At 42.5% G+C, this 19,279-nt stretch overlaps 1 protein-coding gene across 3 annotated transcripts in view; it reads right to left on the bottom strand.

The window, feature by feature from the left end:
• Window positions 1-19,279, bottom strand: part of LOC115456379 (serine/threonine-protein kinase MRCK beta) — a 63,077-nt gene that overhangs the window by 23,233 nt on the left and 20,565 nt on the right. For all 3 annotated transcript variants that reach the window (XM_037436752.1, XM_037436756.1, XM_037436746.1), the window contains exons 4-26: window positions 19,152-19,273; window positions 18,041-18,151; window positions 17,527-17,631; window positions 16,862-17,010; window positions 16,405-16,498; window positions 15,841-15,897; window positions 15,251-15,305; window positions 14,332-14,462; window positions 13,591-13,677; window positions 13,021-13,142; window positions 12,125-12,278; window positions 11,295-11,439; window positions 10,814-10,926; window positions 9,891-10,022; window positions 9,010-9,123; window positions 7,919-8,053; window positions 7,413-7,541; window positions 5,784-5,897; window positions 4,986-5,099; window positions 4,537-4,641; window positions 3,745-3,847; window positions 2,190-2,418; window positions 1,366-1,484 (exon numbers count right to left, since the gene is read on the bottom strand). In XM_037436752.1, coding sequence (XP_037292649.1) covers window positions 1,366-1,484; window positions 2,190-2,418; window positions 3,745-3,847; window positions 4,537-4,641; window positions 4,986-5,099; window positions 5,784-5,897; window positions 7,413-7,541; window positions 7,919-8,053; window positions 9,010-9,123; window positions 9,891-10,022; window positions 10,814-10,926; window positions 11,295-11,439; window positions 12,125-12,278; window positions 13,021-13,142; window positions 13,591-13,677; window positions 14,332-14,462; window positions 15,251-15,305; window positions 15,841-15,897; window positions 16,405-16,498; window positions 16,862-17,010; window positions 17,527-17,631; window positions 18,041-18,151; window positions 19,152-19,273 — 2,739 coding nt within the window. The remainder of the gene's footprint in view (window positions 1-1,365; window positions 1,485-2,189; window positions 2,419-3,744; window positions 3,848-4,536; window positions 4,642-4,985; window positions 5,100-5,783; window positions 5,898-7,412; window positions 7,542-7,918; window positions 8,054-9,009; window positions 9,124-9,890; window positions 10,023-10,813; window positions 10,927-11,294; window positions 11,440-12,124; window positions 12,279-13,020; window positions 13,143-13,590; window positions 13,678-14,331; window positions 14,463-15,250; window positions 15,306-15,840; window positions 15,898-16,404; window positions 16,499-16,861; window positions 17,011-17,526; window positions 17,632-18,040; window positions 18,152-19,151; window positions 19,274-19,279) is intronic.

Genomic DNA, 19,279 nt, shown 5'->3' with positions numbered 1-19,279 from the left:
TCAACCACGTTCGAACTGACATTTATAAAAAAAAAATAAACAAAGCACAATGCAGGCGGGACACCAAATGGCACAGATTAAAAAGTAACAATCAATAAAAATTAAAAAGAAAACGCGTTTGACACGTTCCATAAATGCCACAGATAATACATGTACGTTTCAGCAAACAGGCGGTCGCGAAACATTCCATTTTTGAAACGGACACCATTTTTATCGACCAATAGAACAATACCGATCACAGTTCCAATTTCAAATTTTCACAATATATATATAAAAAAAATATTAACAGTCCATAAACAACGCCGCCGTGCATAGACACCACACCACATAGGTTTGTTATTTCCGTTTTTTTCGGCGCGGACGACGTTGGACTTTGTGTTGGGAGCCCAAGTATCCATTTTGACATAAAGGCATACGGACGTGCGGTACACGTAACGTTTTTCGTATTGTGTATTGGATGGGATTGTGCGGTAACATGTAACGAAAACAAAAAGAAATGGTGCACTAAATAAACATTATTATTTACTTATACATAAACGAGTGCTTTATATATTACATGATGATATATAACGTGTATGAAATAATAAAGTTGGAGCGGAGAGAGAGCGTTTTTTTTTGTCTTTTGCACCCTCTTCAGTGCACAATTTTTTAAAAAGCGCAACGGAGCGTATAATTTAATATAAACATAATTTTGGCAAAAAATAGTTAACTTTTTTTTTTCTAATATATCTAAGGCCTGAAAAAAAATTGAGAAAAGCAATATCCTACAAAATCAATGTTTTAACGAGTTTCGATAAAAGGTCTCGTTTTCCAACAGCATGTTGCTAATCGTTATTATTACTGTATGAACCTCTCTCTACCCCGCGTAAAAGTGCATACGTACCGTGGTGTGTGTGGGTGCATAAGGGGTGCATAGGGAGTGCATGTGAGTCACAGATTACCTCCAATAGATACCATTAAAGAGGGTCACCAACATTCGAATTGAAAATAAATTATCGATAACTCGTAGCATGTGAATTAACCAATTCGAATAACTATTTTAGTACTAAAATTAACAAATAATTCTTGGTTTGTATTTACTAGTTTTAGTATACAAATGAATGAAATACTTATTCAGCCCACAACGTTACAGAATCACATACCCATATATCAGTGAAAAAAAAATCTGCGACTTCTCCTACAGCCAAAAGTAAAACCTATGTATATCGATTACTCACGTCTACCCTTATCAACCTACACAATAAAATTAAACTATACCTTAAAAAAAAAACTAATCGACAATCCAACGCATATTAAATTACCCTCTTTTGTAACAGTTAACTATTGGAGGTAACCGTATGTAGGTGGTAGATGGTGGGTACTCACAGGAGGCGGGCTGGTGGTGCGGCGTGTCGAGGCGCGCCTGCATGTCGCGTATGTGCTGCTCCTTGCGCTTCATGTCGTGCGCAAGCGCATCCAGCCGCTGCCGCGTCTCGAGCAGCTCTCTGGTGAGATTAATATAGTATTGTTAGTTTGTTTGATTATGATCTAGTGTAGTTTAGACAATTCTATTATCAGTTAACGATCGTTTATATAGGTGTAACATGCCGATGGTAGTATATTTGTATTCGCACGGATAGCGATCACCGTACACAGGGTGTAAAACCCGCCCTAGAAGCCTACGTAAGTGTGTCGTGTTTCGGGATCAGCCTATCTATATCCAGTTTCAAACAGAGAGGTTTAATTGTGTAGACTAGCGTGGGGTACTAGTCAGTCGACACCACAGTAGACCCACTCCACTTACCATTATGTGCAGTGAGGTAACTTGCCTGTATAAATAAATATCAATACCACCCCGACTTTGCATCATCATCAGCCCTGTATTATATACTGTCCCACTGCTGGTCACGGGCCTCCTCTCCTACTGAGAAGGATTGGGCCTTAGTCCACCACGCTGGCCTAGTACGGATTGGTAGACTTCACACACCCTCAAAATTCTTACAGAGAACTTCTCATGTAGGTTTCCTCACGATGTTTTCCTTCACAGTTAAAGCAAGCGATAACTCACAAAGAAAACACACATAATTTTTTTTTAGAAAACTCAGAGGGGTGCCCTTGCGTTTTGAACCTGCGGACATTCGTCTCGGCAGTCCGTTCCACTCCCAACTAGGCTATCGCCACTACCCACTACGACTTTGCGTGGGCCCTACCTTTGACTAGCCAGCAGCTCTGCCCTGGTGCGGCTCAACTCTTCGCCAACTGCCTGTTTCGCTTGTATCTCTGAATGCAACGACGACTGCAGCGTCAGGATCTCCATCTTGTCCAGTTTCTGCGAGCGCCGGTTCCGCCAACCGCCAGTGCCGGCACTGACACCACCCACCACTGGCGGTCCCACGCCTGGAGGTGACGAAGGCGCTAGGGAACTTCGGGAGGCGCTGGCTGTAATTGAAGGAGAGGTGTTTAAAATTGAATGGGTTAGATATTTTTGGAGCATGTTTATAAAAACATTTGTGGAATTTCCAAGTATTGTATGTCTTATTTCTGGTTATGAAACATATAAACATCTATTATTCAAGTGATTTTTTTTTATGCATATTACTTTTATAGATGTTTTGATCTTTGAAATAATCGAGAGAACAGCAAATGCTTTTTTGTTACTGCTGTGTAACTATTCTAGCCAGAATACGTAGTGGACATAATGAGACTTAACATCTCATGTCTCACGATGGCGAGCGCAGTGGAATACCAAACAATACTTTGTAATTCAAGGTGTTGGTTGGTGTTTCTATTGTTTATGGGCGGCAAGATCGTCTCGGCATTCAAAGCAAAAAAAAAAAAACAATAAACTGAAAGCGCGAGTTGATATACATATGATTGACTAGTCAATTAGCTGATTTGTGAGCAGCCGTGGCTACCCGCTGTCTTGCACACTTATATGCTACTAGCTTTTGCTCGCGGCTCCGCCCGCGTTATAAAATTTTTCAGGCTAAAGTTTTCCATTATAAAAGTAGTAGTTTCCCGGGAGCCTATGTTCTTCCCAGGGTTTCAAACTGTCTCCATACCAAAGTTCATCTTAATACGATGGGTAGTTTTTGAGTTTAAGTCCTTCAGGCAGACGGATGCAGCGGGGGACTTTGTTTTATAATATATTTCTTTAGAACTTTTTAAGAGGAACAATTCCGTCATACATCATTGTTGCATAACTTTAACCGTTTACGCAGCGCACGCAACGTAAGCTCTCAAAACTAATAAATTGTCCCCGTATTTGCAACAAGTTTCATTACTGCTCCGCTCCTATTGGTCATAGCGTGATGATATATAACTTAGGGCACTCCACAAACAAAGGGCTATTCAACACACAAATATTTTTTCAGTTCGAATCGGTAGTTCCTGAGATTAGCTATTACTGCTCCGCTCCTATTGGGTATAGCGTGATGATATATAGCCCATAGCAATTCACGAACAAAGGGCTATCCAACGCAAAAATAATTTTTCAGTTTGGACCGGTAGTTCCTGAGATTAGCCATTACTGCTCCGCTCCTATTGGGTATAGCGTGATGATATATAGCCTATAGCACTCCACGGACAAAAGGCTATCCAACGCAAAAAGAATTTTTCATTTTGGACTGGTAGTTCCTGAGATTAGCGCGTTTAAACAAACAAACAAACAAACAAACAAACTCTTCAGCTTTATATAATAGTATATATAGACTATAACTATATTAATACGATACCAATACGTATGAGTAACACCGAACGACTCACCATGCTTGAGATACTCCAACTCCTCTGTCATTTTGGTCGCGAGAGCTTGCAAGTAACCGCGCGCTTCCTTCTCGTCCGCCACCCACCGGATAATGTCCGCTATCTGCAATCACATAAGGACACATTTTGATTGCCACAAAACGCTGTACTGAAAGCCAACGTTTTTAATGTGTTGGTTGTTATATCCGCCCGCGTTAATCCGCTAATAGCCACGTGAGTAGGGTTCTGTATAAATCCGGTATTGAACAGCTTATATGGCGTCGACTTTCTCTCTCTCTCTCTCTCTCTCTCTTCCAAGCTATGCATCTCACATATATGTAAGTTCATTAATTACTTGAATAAAGTCTTTTAAGAGTATGTGTATGTAATACTTTTGTTGAAATAAAAATACATATTGTAATAAATTGCCGATACGATGTCGATTAACGAGGGATAATCATCTCTAGATCGATGCTGTATCCGAATGCCACACTACTAAAAGCTGCGATGGAATAATTTACACATAAAAATACTACTCTTCCGATGACTCTCTTAATCTATAAATATAATAAAACATGTGTATGTTTGTACATTAAAAGAAAAGTATTAAAAAAGAAAGGAAAGTGATTAGCGACAACGTCGCACATAATCTCACGTAGATGTTTGGATAATTTGCCATATTCCCAGATCGGTATATAAGCACCGTTTGTACATTAAATAAATCAGACCAAAAATCACCTCGTGTCTCATTTCATCTTGCCATAAACTTATGGCAAAGTGACTAAAGATCCTAAATATGTCACTAGTACTGACCTGCGTCTCCCAATGCTGCATGGTGTCCCTCTTGGCCCTCAGTTCCTCCAACTCCATCTCCATCTGCCGCCGCTCCGCTTGCCACCGTCTGCCGTTCTCCGCCATCTGCGGGGCATCACATCGAAAAATATAGTCTTGATGCAAAAATTGTCACTTTAGAGTTACAAACTTTTGGAGGAGGGGCGGGGATGTACAGGAAAATGTTACGGCGCGTTACATGGAGGAAGGCTCAAAAATCTTAAAAAAATGCGTTACGTAATACTTCAACGGCCACTAAGTCTATCGCTGGAATATTTCATTCCTGTACATTTTTTGTTTTCAATTACCATTAACGTTTGCTGAAAGGCATCTTGACTACAACCTAACAACATCCCCATATAACATATCGATATCGAAGGATCAATCAATCGCATCTTTGGAATCCATGCAATGAAAACGTCACTACTCACAGCGTCCAGGTCCTTGGTGAGCTTCCTGTTCTCGTTGATGAGCACCTGTTTGTCTTCAGTGTCGTTGATCTGCTCGAGCCGACGGCTCTCCAGCTTGTCTTTGGATGTTTGAAGCTGAAAATTATCACACATTGAAATCTTCCAAATTTTGCCAAAGATTTAAGGCAGACATTGAAAACTTCCAAACAGTGCCAAAGATTTAACACCTGTACTAGGAAAATATTGCCCTTCGGCACTCGGTTAAACATTAAACAGATTTTTTGTGAACTTTAGTCTGATTGTTGTAATGGGTTGTGTACGGTGATTTTTGACTGCTTTTCATTTATTGCGATATGATTTTTATAAATTGACTACTACGATGGCTCGTTGGATAACGGTACAGCTGCAGTGCTTGAGATCTTGCGTGCGATACCCGGGTCGGATAGTGACATTAAGTTTTTCTTCTCAGTATCAGCCCGAAATCTGGAATATGTGTCTGACATGCTCATTAACTATCAAATCATGGGACGGAATACATACGGCGGAAAGTTCCGGCGCCGTATATCCCCGAAGAGGTAGGCAGAGGCAGGCCTCTGCCTACCTCTTCGGGGATATACGGCGTGAATTTACTATCAAACCAGATAGGCTTTTCTGAACCCCTGCTTATGAATTGTGGACCCCTATTTCTTGGTCAACGTAGACCACCGTCAAGTCTCCCGTGGACCTCTGGGGGTCCACCTGGACCAATTTGGGAATCAATGATCTACAGTTACTCACTCCCTATCTAGAGTTTATTGTGCGAATAATCTTGTATATTACCTCTCGGTTGAGCATGTTTCTCATGGCGTCGCCCTCTTGCAGCTGTTCGTTGAGTGCTGCTAGTTCTGCGTTGAACCGCGCCTGTTGCTGCGCTAGCGATTCCTTGTATTGCATCTGTGCGGCGGACAGAATAAAAAAAATGTTATTGTAATCATAGTATTCTAGTAGTTAATAATTAGGATCGTCAGTAAATTTAAATGTATATATAAAAAAATGATGTTAAAAATAGGTTACTTTTATTTTGAAGGAAATTTTTTTTTTGTTAAAAATGTTTAAATATCTTTCTTATTACTTTCATCTAATCAAATTTAATAAACGCTAAACATTTCCTTATAAGGCGTTGACGCGTGTAGCGCTTAAACATTGTGTTTTATGGACACGTATTCCCAGGCACTGCCGCGGGGGGTGTAACCGCGGGCGGGAACCACGCACCGCCACCCTCACCGCCGAGTCCGAACTCCGAGGTAGCGCGCGCGCGGCGGCCGAGACATTAGTCGACGCCCGACAGCTACGCGACACGCATCGTGAAACTTGTATGTTGTAATGACTCATTGTACTTTATATATTTTTGACAATAAATGGTTATGAATGTTATAATTTTCATTCAAAATTCAGCTCGCGCTCCCGCGCCGGCGCGTGCGCTGTGTGCGTGTGTACCTCGAGCGTGTCGACCTCGGCCTGCAGGCGCGCGACGTCGGCGGCGGCGGGCGCGCAGGGCGCAGGCGCGGCGCCGGGCGCGGCCGAGGCGCGCTGCGACCGCAGCGTCTCCTCGCGCAGCTCGCGCTCCCGCGCCGGCGCGTGCGCTGTGTGCGTGTGTACCTCGAGCGTGTCGACCTCGGCCTGCAGGCGCGCGACGTCGGCGGCGGCGGGCGCGCAGGGCGCAGGCGCGGCGCCGGGCGCGGCCGAGGCGCGCTGCGACCGCAGCGTCTCCTCGCGCAGCTCGCGCTCCCGCGCCGGCGCGTGCGCTGTGTGCGTGTGTACCTCGAGCGTGTCGACCTCGGCCTGCAGGCGCGCGACGTCGGCGGCGGCGGGCGCGCAGGGCGCAGGCGCGGCGCCGGGCGCGGCCGAGGCGCGCTGCGACCGCAGCGTCTCCTCGCGCAGCTCGCGCTCCCGCGCCGGCGCGTGCGCTGTGTGCGTGTGTACCTCGAGCGTGTCGACCTCGGCCTGCAGGCGCGCGACGTCGGCGGCGGCGGGCGCGCAGGGCGCAGGCGCGGCGCCGGGCGCGGCCGAGGCGCGCTGCGACCGCAGCGTCTCCTCGCGCAGCTCGCGCTCCCGCGCCGGCGCGTGCGCTGTGTGCGTGTGTACCTCGAGCGTGTCGACCTCGGCCTGCAGGCGCGCGACGTCGGCGGCGGCGGGCGCGCAGGGCGCAGGCGCGGCGCCGGGCGCGGCCGAGGCGCGCTGCGACCGCAGCGTCTCCTCGCGCAGCTCGCGCTCCCGCGCCGGCGCGTGCGCTGTGTGCGTGTGTACCTCGAGCGTGTCGACCTCGGCCGGCAGGCGCGCGACGTCGGCGGCGGCGGGCGCGCAGGGCGCAGGCGCGGCGCCGGGCGCGGCCGAGGCGCGCTGCGACCGCAGCGTCTCCTCGCGCAGCTCGCGCTCCCGCGCCGGCGCGTGCGCTGTGTGCGTGTGTACCTCGAGCGTGTCGACCTCGGCCTGCAGGCGCGCGACGTCGGCGGCGGCGGGCGCGCAGGGCGCAGGCGCGGCGCCGGGCGCGGCCGAGGCGCGCTGCGACCGCAGCGTCTCCTCGCGCAGCTTGCGCTCCTGCAACGACGCATGCGCATATAATATCATTCCACCCACGAGGCGACCCGCTACTTTCCCTACCATAGATAGCGTCGGGAAAAATACTTGGATCAGTCCCCGTACCCCACGAAACACCCGCTCGAAAGGCTATCTTGTGACACGTCTTCGAGGATGAAATTACCTATAACTTTAATTTAAGGGATGTTGTTCCATACAAAGACCAGCATGTGTATATCCGGTTCCAACAAGCCGAAATAATACTATCGACTGTTGACGGGTAATCATCTCTCATCAATCGACATTCTATTGGACCCCACTCCACGTACCATCATCAGGTGCGGTGGACGTATGAAAAAAAATGATCCCTAAATGAACCGAGATAGCGTATAATTCACCTTGGTGGCCTCCGCGATGGCGGTGTCGAGGCGGGCCTCGAGCTCGCGGCGGCCCTTGTCGGCGCGGCGGATGTCCTGCCGCAGCACGTCGATCTTCTGCATCGCCACCTCCAGCTCCTCCTCCTTGTCGCGCACCTTCGGGAGGGAATGGGTGTATCATTAATGAACGATTCGTGAGCATAGTTCATTACGGTCTGATGAAAATAACACTATACATTGTTAAAAACGTTAAAAAATATATTTTAAACAAAATAACTACGACTACGATTTATTAACGGCGTTATGGCTGCCGTGACCAAAGAGACCGAGCCTAACCACTAGACATACTAAATAGCAGAGGCGCTTCATTCATTTGCGTCTTTATTTCCAACACAGTCTATCCTAACCAGTCAATAATCCATAAAAAAAGTTTGTCATAAAGTTAGTTGTAACCACGCATGCGCACTAGCTATTCGCAACCACACTATACACGTTAAACTCCAGACCGAACTACAAATTTGGCCCACTACTACTATCTATATTTTTCAGATTTTTTAACTTACGATAGACCTATGAAGTACACATAATCTAGATAATTAATTCTAATATTCATACTAAATTTATACCTGTTTAAATTTACCAAACTATCGATACATCGCTTTGAATGTATACCTGTTTAGACAACCAAACTATCGATACATCGCTTTGAATGTATACCTGTTTAGACAACCAAACTATCGATACATCGCTTTGAATGTATACCTGTTTAGACAACCAAACTATCGATACATCGCTTTGAATGTATACCTGTTTAGACAACCAAACTATCGATACATCGCTTTGAATGTATACCTGTTTAGACAACCAAACTATCGATGCATTGCTTTACATTTAAACCTGTTTAGACATACAATACTATCGATAAATCGCTTTGAATGTATACCCGTTTAGTCATACCGAAACTATGAATACATTGCTTTACATTTATACCTTTTTAGACATACCAAACTATCTACAAATCGCTTGGAATTTATACCTGTTTCGACATACCAAACTATCGATACATTGCTTTGCAATTATACCAGTGTAGACATATGATATTATTGTTATACCTGTCGCGACAACTTCTGCTTCTGTTGTCTGAGCTCAGAGAGTCTCTCGGTGACCTCGTTGTACTCGGCCATGGCGAGCTTGCGTTGCGATATCGCGTCTTTCAACTCCTTGTCCTGCAAACAAGTCATTAAACACTTTAATGTCTATTGTTAAGGTTTCTTTTCATATTGACTATGTCACTACTGCGTGATCGAGCTTCTGACCTATTTGGTTATTCTTAGTAAAGGTTAAATTTATTGTCTATTGTTGATATTGTTTTGGTCGGGAATCTAATGATATGTCGTGAGGAACTTGTGGCGCAAAATAGAATTTCGACTGACGATAGATGATTATCCCTCGACAGTCGACAAAATTATGCCTGTTGGAACCGGATATACACAGGCTGATCCCGAAACGCGACACACTTACGTAGGCCACTATGGTGGGTTTTAACACCTTGTGTACGGTGGTCGCTATCCGGGCGGATATAAAATATATCCTGCCACCAGGAAAGCTTCTAAATCTCTATGAATTATGTTTTTATTTATTTATTTTATTTATTATATAAACTCACTCACTTAATTATAATAACAATAACATGTATTAATAATACTAATAAACTATACAGGCAAGAGCTCGATAACTAACGCTAGGCTGTGATAGGTACGATTCAGTATTCTGTGAAAGTAGACGCAATTAAGATGGCAATGTGGGCTTAAAGCTGTCATGAATTTTGCGATGTCTTTAAAATATATACATGAGCTGACGCCTTTGTCCACAAAACATTATCAAAAGCAATGCAAAACTTATATCCATCTCACAAAATGATAAAGGCCGAGGCTATCTACGTATCGAAACTGTAAGACGAAATATAATGACGTTATACTATAAAACACCGTACCTGCAATCTCAATTTCTCCAAAGAGTCCGTCTTGTCCTTCAGCAGTTCCTCTTTCTCGATGGTAATCGCGTGGATCATTATCTCCAACTCTCTGAGACGTGTGGCCATCTCTTGTGGCGTCGACGGCATGTCCTGCAAAATCAAAATAAGTTTCTTCTTACTTCACTTTCAGTGTTTTTTCTGACTCGAGCTATTTTGTTCGATTTTATTGACCACCCGCCCTAATACCTTCAGGGAAGAGGTGATTCAGTCTCCCTGTTGTTCCCCGTGTACGAAAAACGGGTGCCCTAACACTGCTCAATATTATAGACGCATGGATTACAGCTTCTTACTAATATTATGAACGCGTCGGTTTGTAAAAACGTTTGGATGTTTGTTAGAAGTAAACACAGATATAACTGGAATTGTTTTGGATGAAATTTGGCAGACGGTCAGACCGTGTGTTGGATAAACACATAGGCTAACATTATTATTACGGTAATTTGGTCCTGTGGGAATAATGGAACTTTTAAATTTGTTTTATATAGGTGGCGCTGGCGTCATAGTGTTTTATCGACTTTTACAGTGAGAATAGTTCTACCCGCGACCGAAGCCACAAGCAAAATCTTGTTACGATTTTTTTTATTGCCTCCGTAGGTAGACGAGCTAACGGCCCGTTTTGAATTTATTCAGCTACATTTGTGAATAACTGTACTCCCTACATCGACATACCAACATACGGAGACTATGTTATACCCCTGAAATTTTTATTTCAAAATAAACGCCGTTTTTAACAAACGATCTCAATCTTAATCTTTCAATCCGATTCTAAAAGTTAATCAATCAAAATAACTCATGTGGCAGATCCTAATAATCCTTTATTTAAAATGGCGGTAAGACGCAGTTGACGGACAAAGCCGCAAGCCGAGCTTATCAACACGTACCGTAGTATCAACAGAACTGGTGTTCAGCTGCTCGTAACACCTAACTTGCGCCTCCAGATCGGCATTCCTCTTAGACAACGTCGACAACTCTTCTTTCAACTGTATTAACTCGTCTGGAAATGTAAAAGAATATTGTTGTATTTATTGTTTATGGTTTTCGATTGGTTGCTGACGATGACCGGTGTGAAGTTAGTGACGAGAGTAAGGCTGTTCTCAAATCGGGCGAACATTGTCGTAAAGGAATTTATCTATCAAACATCTATAGTTAACTCCGTTATGGTAGAATGGCTGAACGGATCTGAATGAAATTTGGCACAGGGATAAATTATAGTCTGGGATAACATATAGACATTATATCCTGGGAAAATATATAGCAGGGCATTTATTCCAGAAAAACATCATCATGTTGTCAGAGCAGCAGGCAAATGTTAGTAGAGAATAAGGCCCCTAGTGGTTAGCTGTATATAAGGTTGTGTCTGACCGGCGGCGGGTTCGTGCGCGTGCTCGTGCGCGTGCTCGTGCGCGTGCTCGTGCGCGGCGCGCAGCTCGGCGATGGTGTGCGCGAGCAGCGCGTTCTCTCGCTCCAGCGCCTTCAGCGCGCCGCGGTCGCACTGGTTCGACGGCGCCTGCGCACACACACTACTGTACTACTGCACTACACTGGCATATCGATGTTAAGAATAAGTGAAATAAATGTATTATTAGTCATCGATCTGAAGACATCAATTAAGATAGCTTGATGATTATAAACAATAAATAAATACAAGATGGATAGATAGATCATATAAATCTTTTGTTTTTAAACATTATTTTTTAACCAGGCCACTAATGCCTTTTTTCTTTTTTTTTGTTTTCGCGGAGAGTGTCTTATGACTACCGCCCAGCCTTCGTTGGGGGCGACTGAGCGGCTATGTTGGGGTCACCGTGCCTTACGACCCGGCATTGCGCCGCCCGGATTTGATGTCGACCTTCAGGCGACCGCCGGGCCGAGTCCCTAACCTATATACAACGCACGGCGTACCAACTAAAACTCCGCGGTGGCCCTCTTCAGCGCATTAGGGACGACTGCGAGCTTCCTCTGACGGAAATGTCTAAGTCTACATCCACAGCCGCCCCTGCACTAATGCCTTGCCACGCGGGACTATACAACCCTTACACCTACCACAGCAACTCCTTTGAGCCAGGATAGACAGTGGCGCGCATAATGATACCGAGCGATGAAGCTCGGCGAGTCCCAGAGAGCATTGATCGATCTCACCCCGTAATGAAATGAATCAAACAGGCAGACGGGAGTTATAAGTAGTTGGTTACCTGGCTGGGCGCGTTCTTGGCGGGGCTGAGCGGGCCGGCGGGCGCGCCGAGGTCGGACAGGCGCGAGCCCGCCGTGAACGTGAAGCCCACGAACGGCAGGTGCAGGCCCGAGAACGCGGACGACGCCGACGGCGGCGGCACCGCCTCCGACAGCCTGCGCATGCGCACCTCATGATATAGGAAGTGATCTGAGACGAAATATCTATCTATCTAATCAGCCCGTGTCCACCCAATGCTGAGTATATACAAAAATATCTACAAAAAAAATAAACAATCCCAATCTTTATCTACGATTCGATCCTGAGAAAAACCAATCAGAATTATTCTTTTGTAAGCACGTGAAAAACATTGCTATGATTGGTCCATTTTCGCTATCGATCGAAAAGCGGTTGGGATCGTTTATTTATGTTTTAATAAACGACCTTATGCCTTAGGCATTTACTACCAGTTGACCTTGAGTAATACACAAATAAAAGATAGACGCGAAAGTTATAACAATATAAAAAAGTGAAAAGACTATACAAGATAAAAAAAAACCATTAGACCTCACACAATATTACGATATAATGAAAAATATATTAAGCAGGTACTTGTTTCACTTCTTCCCTGACCCTTGTGTAAGATGTTCTTAATTATTTTTTTTTATTTGCTTTGAATGACGAGACGAGCTTGCCGTTCTCCTGATGGTAAGCGATACGACGGCCCAAAAACAGTAGAAACACCATCCTTGTTATGTCCAGTAGGTACATTGGCTACAATGTCCTTCAAACCGGAACACAAAAGTGACTTCACACCGTCGCTTGGCGGCAGAAATAAACATTGCGGTGGTACCTACCCAGGCGGACTCTCACATATGAGAGACCTACCACCAGTAAGATAATTTATTATCATGATACCTTATGTCAGTGTCATCCACGTCGAAGTTGGAGGTGTCGGTGGGGCTGGACACGTCCGGCACGAACGGCGCCTGCATCTCGCGCAGGTTCTCCCAGTCCAGGCCCGCGAACCACGGGTGGTTCTGGTGGGTTTAGGTAAATTTGTAAAAAAATAATATAAGTAGATTTTTTTTTTTTATTTTTTTTTATAGTACACTGTTATTAATAATAAAAAACAATAAGATTTCTTATGTAAAAAAAAAATACTTTTTTATAGGACACAGTAAGGACTTGTTTCTCAACTTCTGAGTAAATACTACTCGTCACAAAAATATATTAACCGATCAAATATAAGTCACCCTCTAATCTATGCTCCCGAATAAATTGTAATCGAATGATTATACACTATTTACAGTAGCTGATTAATACAATAACTGACAAATAACATTCATTTAAAATTAAACAGAACCTTAGATTTTTGTACAATTTGTAGCAAAAAACAAATATAAATACACAATAAGTGTTCGAAAAATTTTAAAAAAATATATTTTCAAAAAAAATATAAATTTAAAAACATGTAACGTTATTCACCTTAAAGTCTTGGAGTCCATTCTTGCCGAGTCTGTTCTCAGACGAACAAATCAATCGGCGTATCAAATCTTTCGCCTCTTCTGACACCTGCAATTGTCATAAAGGATTTATGCAACAACTTTCTATACTAAATTTTCTTAACTTATCTGCTACGCCTTATCATGTTCTATAATAAAGATAAGAACCCAAACCCGGTCTTAGCTACTCGGGTTCCCGGACGAGAATATGCCATTTTTATAGATGCCAAGTGTTTTTTAAAGGCTAAAACCTTGTCAAGTGTTTTTTAAAAGACATAGTCTGGATGCTAGTAAATATTCTAGATGCGATATTCTATTTTACACTAATATGCTATATTATGCACTTGTTTGCCGTGAAGTTAATTTAGTCGTTATAAGCGACTCGTCCTGTGGATTGGGGGTGTTTGGTGAATTCCGTCACGGTATCCCCTGCCTGTCGTACGAAGCGATTAAAAGGGGCCATCTAGGGGTCTTTGGCGGGCGGGGGCTGTCCGCCCTTAATGTCCGTTATGCAAGGTGGGCCTCGCACTGTCGTTAACGCTGAGAACGTCTTTCGGTAGCACGGGATCTTTTGAGCCCTCTCCAACAGGAGACGGGTCGCACCAGGCGGCCATGCGCAGTCGCCTCCCATGAAGGCTGGGCGGTAGTCATAAGGCATTATTTCCGCGAAACCGAGAAAAAAAATGTTGACAAGCGACGAGTAGTGGTGTGGATGGCGCGGTACCTGCGCGGCGTGGTCGTCGGGCGGCGGGCAGTGGAAGGAGCGCGCGTGGTTCATGATCTTGCCGTACGTCTCCACCAGCGACTCCGCGTAGAACGGCGTCTCGCCGAACAGCATCTCGTACATGCACACGCCTGCAACACACACATATATATCTATATATTGATATCTATATTGCGAAAATATACTAGGTGTACATCATCATGCCCGAAGGTCACCATCAAATCCGGGCGGCTCAACGCCGGGCCGTAAGGCACGGTTACCCCAGCATAACCGCTCAGTCGCCCCCCACGAAGGCTGGGCGGTAGTAATAAGGCACTTTCTCCGCGAAAATAAAAAAAAAAACAAAAAAAAAGGTGTACATCATCATGATATATATTTCTATCGATCAGAATAGATGTTCAGTTTTACCAGTTAGTCTATAATAAGGAGCGAACTAGTTTGTGGAAAGGCCTGCGTGACGTTACAGTAGTTGTGGAAGGGAGGAAAGAAAACTCCAGTGTGCGCCTGCGCCAGTGCGGGTTCACTTCGTCGTCGACATTCGAACGAGACAGTCGCTGCAATATTGTGTCAAATCTCTGTTATAATAATTGAATAATAATTTGTATTATTTTTTAAATGAAATTGGATTAAATTCCTAAGTCTATAATAATAAAATTTACTATTTTAAATATTGCACTGTGCAAAAGGCGCATGCTGTATTAATCGTTTCATCCCTCATCATCTTTACCGCGCATCGTAATCGTAAGATATTATTGAGTCTCTTTTCTCTTATTTCATATATAGCTCTTTTTATGATGTATCAAATTTATATCTCGTTGATTTATAAACGAATTTTGATCGTGTTTCTATGAATTAAATGAAAGAAATTATTTTTTCACACAACCACTTCTATAAAAAAGTCTCTAAAATAATAACTCACCTAACGACCACCAATCACATTCAGGACCGTATCTCCCCTGTCCATCCTCCATCGCCTGAAATAAAATACAATTAAATTATAATATTAAATAAAACATCACTCTATATACACATACAGGATGCTTCAAATTGTGTACATACATACAGACTCACGCCCTTTAAACCCGAAAGGGTACACAGAGGCGCAACTAATTCACCCACTTTTCCCAAGTGTGTTCCGTCCCATGATGTGATAGGGACCGAGCTTATCGCCCTTTCGGGAATTAATTCCGGACTCCGGGCTACAACTGAGTAGAAAACCCCAATATCCCTTCGCCCGAGCCGTGGATCGAACCCAAGACCTGAGCACTTCAGTCGTAACGTAATACAACTACACCACTGATGCGTCAAATTATGTATTAACACGTGTATAAATAAGTGCGTAGAATATTTTGTAGTTTTAGAAAATGGCGATCTGAATTTTAGAGACTTTTTGTTTTGTATCTGTTATTATTATTCGACATTGTCAAAATCACCGACAAATAAAAGATGGCAGCCATAATATAAAAAAAGAAGAAGAAACAAGTGCGGATAGTAATGAGAAATACGTACCCTCAGAATTTCGGGCGATATGTAATCCGGCGTGCCCACTGCGACATTACTCTGCACCTGCAAACATTTTTGTAAAACATTAACAATAATACAAAAGAAATTCACAAGTAATATGCCGCATTATATTTGTCGTAATATTTTTTATTAGAAAATAAATAAAGCAATAAAACAAGACTTTGAAATTTCAAATATAAAATACAATTTGCAAATATTTTTGCACATTTAGTTACTAAATTTTATAAAACACTAGCAGCTTTTTTTGAAAACTTAGTTAAATAAAATACGAAATTAACAAAATTAAAGCTATTATAGCAAACTTATCGTTACTTTTAAATATATCATTGCTTATAGTGCAACCCTAACGTCAAATACCACAAGGTTTCTGTAGTGTATGCAAAGTATGTGGAATATTATGGCACTATGGGCTGAGGTTGTAAGAATGACATTGGATACGTCAGTGGGAAATAAACCATGCTAACAACTATTAGCTGTGTTTCTTTACGCTCCAAAGGACATTACAGTTTCTCTATCTCACTACTAATCAAACTATGTGTAATTTCTCACCTTCCCATCATCACCCAGTCTCAGACAGGAGCCGAAGTCAGCTAACCTGATGTGTCCACTCGCATCCAATAACACATTGTCGGGTTTTATGTCTCTGCAAGGGATATTATCATTCATTTAATTGGGAAATATGAAGTATATATTGTTAGAATTTTTCTTATACATTATGTGGTAATAGGACGTTTTATAATGTATAAAAAGTTCATTTAAGATTGTAAACCAGTTTCTCAGTATGTAGGAGTTATTGAAAGTAATTAATTCTTATACCAAAGATGGTAAATGTTATTTATCATTACCATAAGTTCCTCCCTATTTTCTTAAAATTATAGTAGTGCATCACATCACTATAAGCTATGCGAAAGCAGCACCACATTAATTGAACCTATTCTAATAATTTGTCACTACTCTACAGCCGGCACGATATTCACACCTCTCCAATCCCGATCTAGCCACTGACCTGTGTACATATCTGAGCTCGTGCACGCTCTGTATGGCGAGCACCATCTCGGCGATGTAGAACTTGGCCATGTCCTCCGGCAGCCGGTCCTCGAACTTCGACAGCAGCGTGAGAAGGTCGCCGCCGCAGTAGTAGTCCATCACCAGGTACTGTGGGAGCGGAAAGGAATGACATTAGTCATTACCATCACTGATGATATCATTACCGTAACCATCGTTTATTTAAGAACCGCTTACTTGTTTAAACAATAGCTGTAAACTAAAATTTTAAATTAAAATTAAAAGCAACCACATCTTAAGTCATTACCATAATATTATCATTTTTGCAATTTTCATCAGATCTCCATGTATTATAAACGGGGGTGTTTTGTGGGCGCACGCAGTACCTCCAAAGAAAATTTAGAAAATATTGAAAAAATTGTCATGAAAAAATACAGGAAGGGAGGGGATTCTAAAAATTATTAACTTACAACTATTAAGAATTAGCGTGCCCCCATAAAAGGAACGATAAAAATAGGCCTGACTATAACCATTATCATTACGACCGCCGTTATACCCACGAAATAAAATTATCATGAGTTCGTTTCCTATTTCATTTTATATCATTACCATCCATCACATACCAGGTAATGAGATTGGTAATTAGGAAAAGTATTTATAGCTTACCAAATTATGTTCGTCTTGAAACGCGTAGTGCAGGTTGGTGATCCATCGCCTGTCACCAAACACTAACACGTCTCGCTCCTCTTGGAAACACGCCGTCTCAGCACGCTGGGGGAATAAATAATCATCCTTATAATAAACTCAATTCTGACGGGATAAAATACTAATATACAATGAAGTCGCTAAGGGAGGAACAAGGGGGGTAGCTGCCCCCCCCCCCCTAAAGATTTGAAAATGTTGCCAAATGTAAAGCAACCAAACTCCTAAGTCTTCGATTTGACTTGCTTCGATTCGAAACTCGAATGAATTCACCAATTCCATTCCTAATATTCCGTACCGTCAGTTACGCTCTGCTCTGTTATTCTTAAAACTGGAGACGAGGAGTGGAGGGAACATATATCCACAATTTATACTTTTCTACTCCCCCCCCCCCCCCTCCTGGGCCATCGTCATGCTAATAAGGGACTTCTGAGAACGCAGTGGCTCAACGCTGATATTATCGTACAGATCGAGTTACCTTGAGCATCTCCCACTTGTTGAGTATCTTCATGGCGTACACCCGCTCCCCGGTGGTGGCAGAAGTGGTACCTCCAGTGGCCGCCGCCAAGTTACCGCCTATGTCATTGCCCTGGAATATGTTAATTCAAGTTAGTCGCAATAATTAATTTACTAACATATTTATAAAACCTCCAAATGTGTTAATACTTTTTATGTTTGGGTTGATAAAATAGTGCCACTAATTTGAGGGTAGAGAAGCCCATAAATGGCTAGGGGCTAGGAAAGTATGGAATGTCAAATAAGTTTTAAACTATAAGTCCATCGGTTTAGGTAATTAACTCAATGTAAACAAATCGTTAAATATTTTACCTGACCATTTCTTTAACAACAGATTTATTTCTTGGATATAATTTTTTGTTTTTTATCCACATACAGTGGATGGACCTGATACCTTTTTTCGATATGAAGTTTTTTATCATAACCACTATACGTATTTTTTTAATTTTAATCATATATATTAGTATATTTCTAAATTATAACATAAGTGTTACGATTCATTTAGTACTTTATTTGTTATTTTCTTTTTCATGTACTACATCGCCGTTATATGTGATTTAAGTTTCTATTCATACAAAGGTTTCCTGGAACCTGGAAAAGATCGCTGGTACCCATAAGGTCGCCCAATGTACACCATAGATTTACGAAAATTTTGTCAATTTTATATGTACTCTATTTAAAACTATTACAATAAAGATTATTCTTATTGTATCATTGTTACCATTCGCGTAGTCACAGAATTGATTAAACCTGCTTCTGTCATTACCATAACTTTTTTTTTTTCATTTATTAGGGAATACAAACAATAGTATATTATATTTTTTTACAGTTTTTTACATATATATAGTGATTACTTATAAATAATGTTTATAGCAGCGACTTGATAATTTAAGATACATTGCTTTTAAGCTAAAAATGTTCTTTTTCCAAAGAAATACCTTGAAAAAGAAAAATATATAACTAAATAAACTATGACATATAATACACCAAACAAAACATTGCTGCGCATTAAATATAACATATCATATTAAAAAAAAAAAAAAAAAAAAAAAAAAAAAAACACTATACCATACCTGCATAAACGAAGCTCGGACCACGCACACCTCACCAAAAGCGCCGCGTCCAATCACCTTCACAAGCTCGAAGTCATCTCGCGAGAGTCGCAGCCTCTTCAACGCGGCCGCCACCGGTTTCACTGTGA

Source organism: Manduca sexta, chromosome 2 (genome assembly GCF_014839805.1).
Source record: "Manduca sexta isolate Smith_Timp_Sample1 chromosome 2, JHU_Msex_v1.0, whole genome shotgun sequence".
In the NCBI taxonomy this organism is placed as follows: Eukaryota; Metazoa; Arthropoda; class Insecta; order Lepidoptera; family Sphingidae; genus Manduca; species Manduca sexta.
The sequence above is the reverse complement of the archived record's forward strand: the minus strand, read 5'-3'. Positions and strand labels throughout refer to the sequence as shown.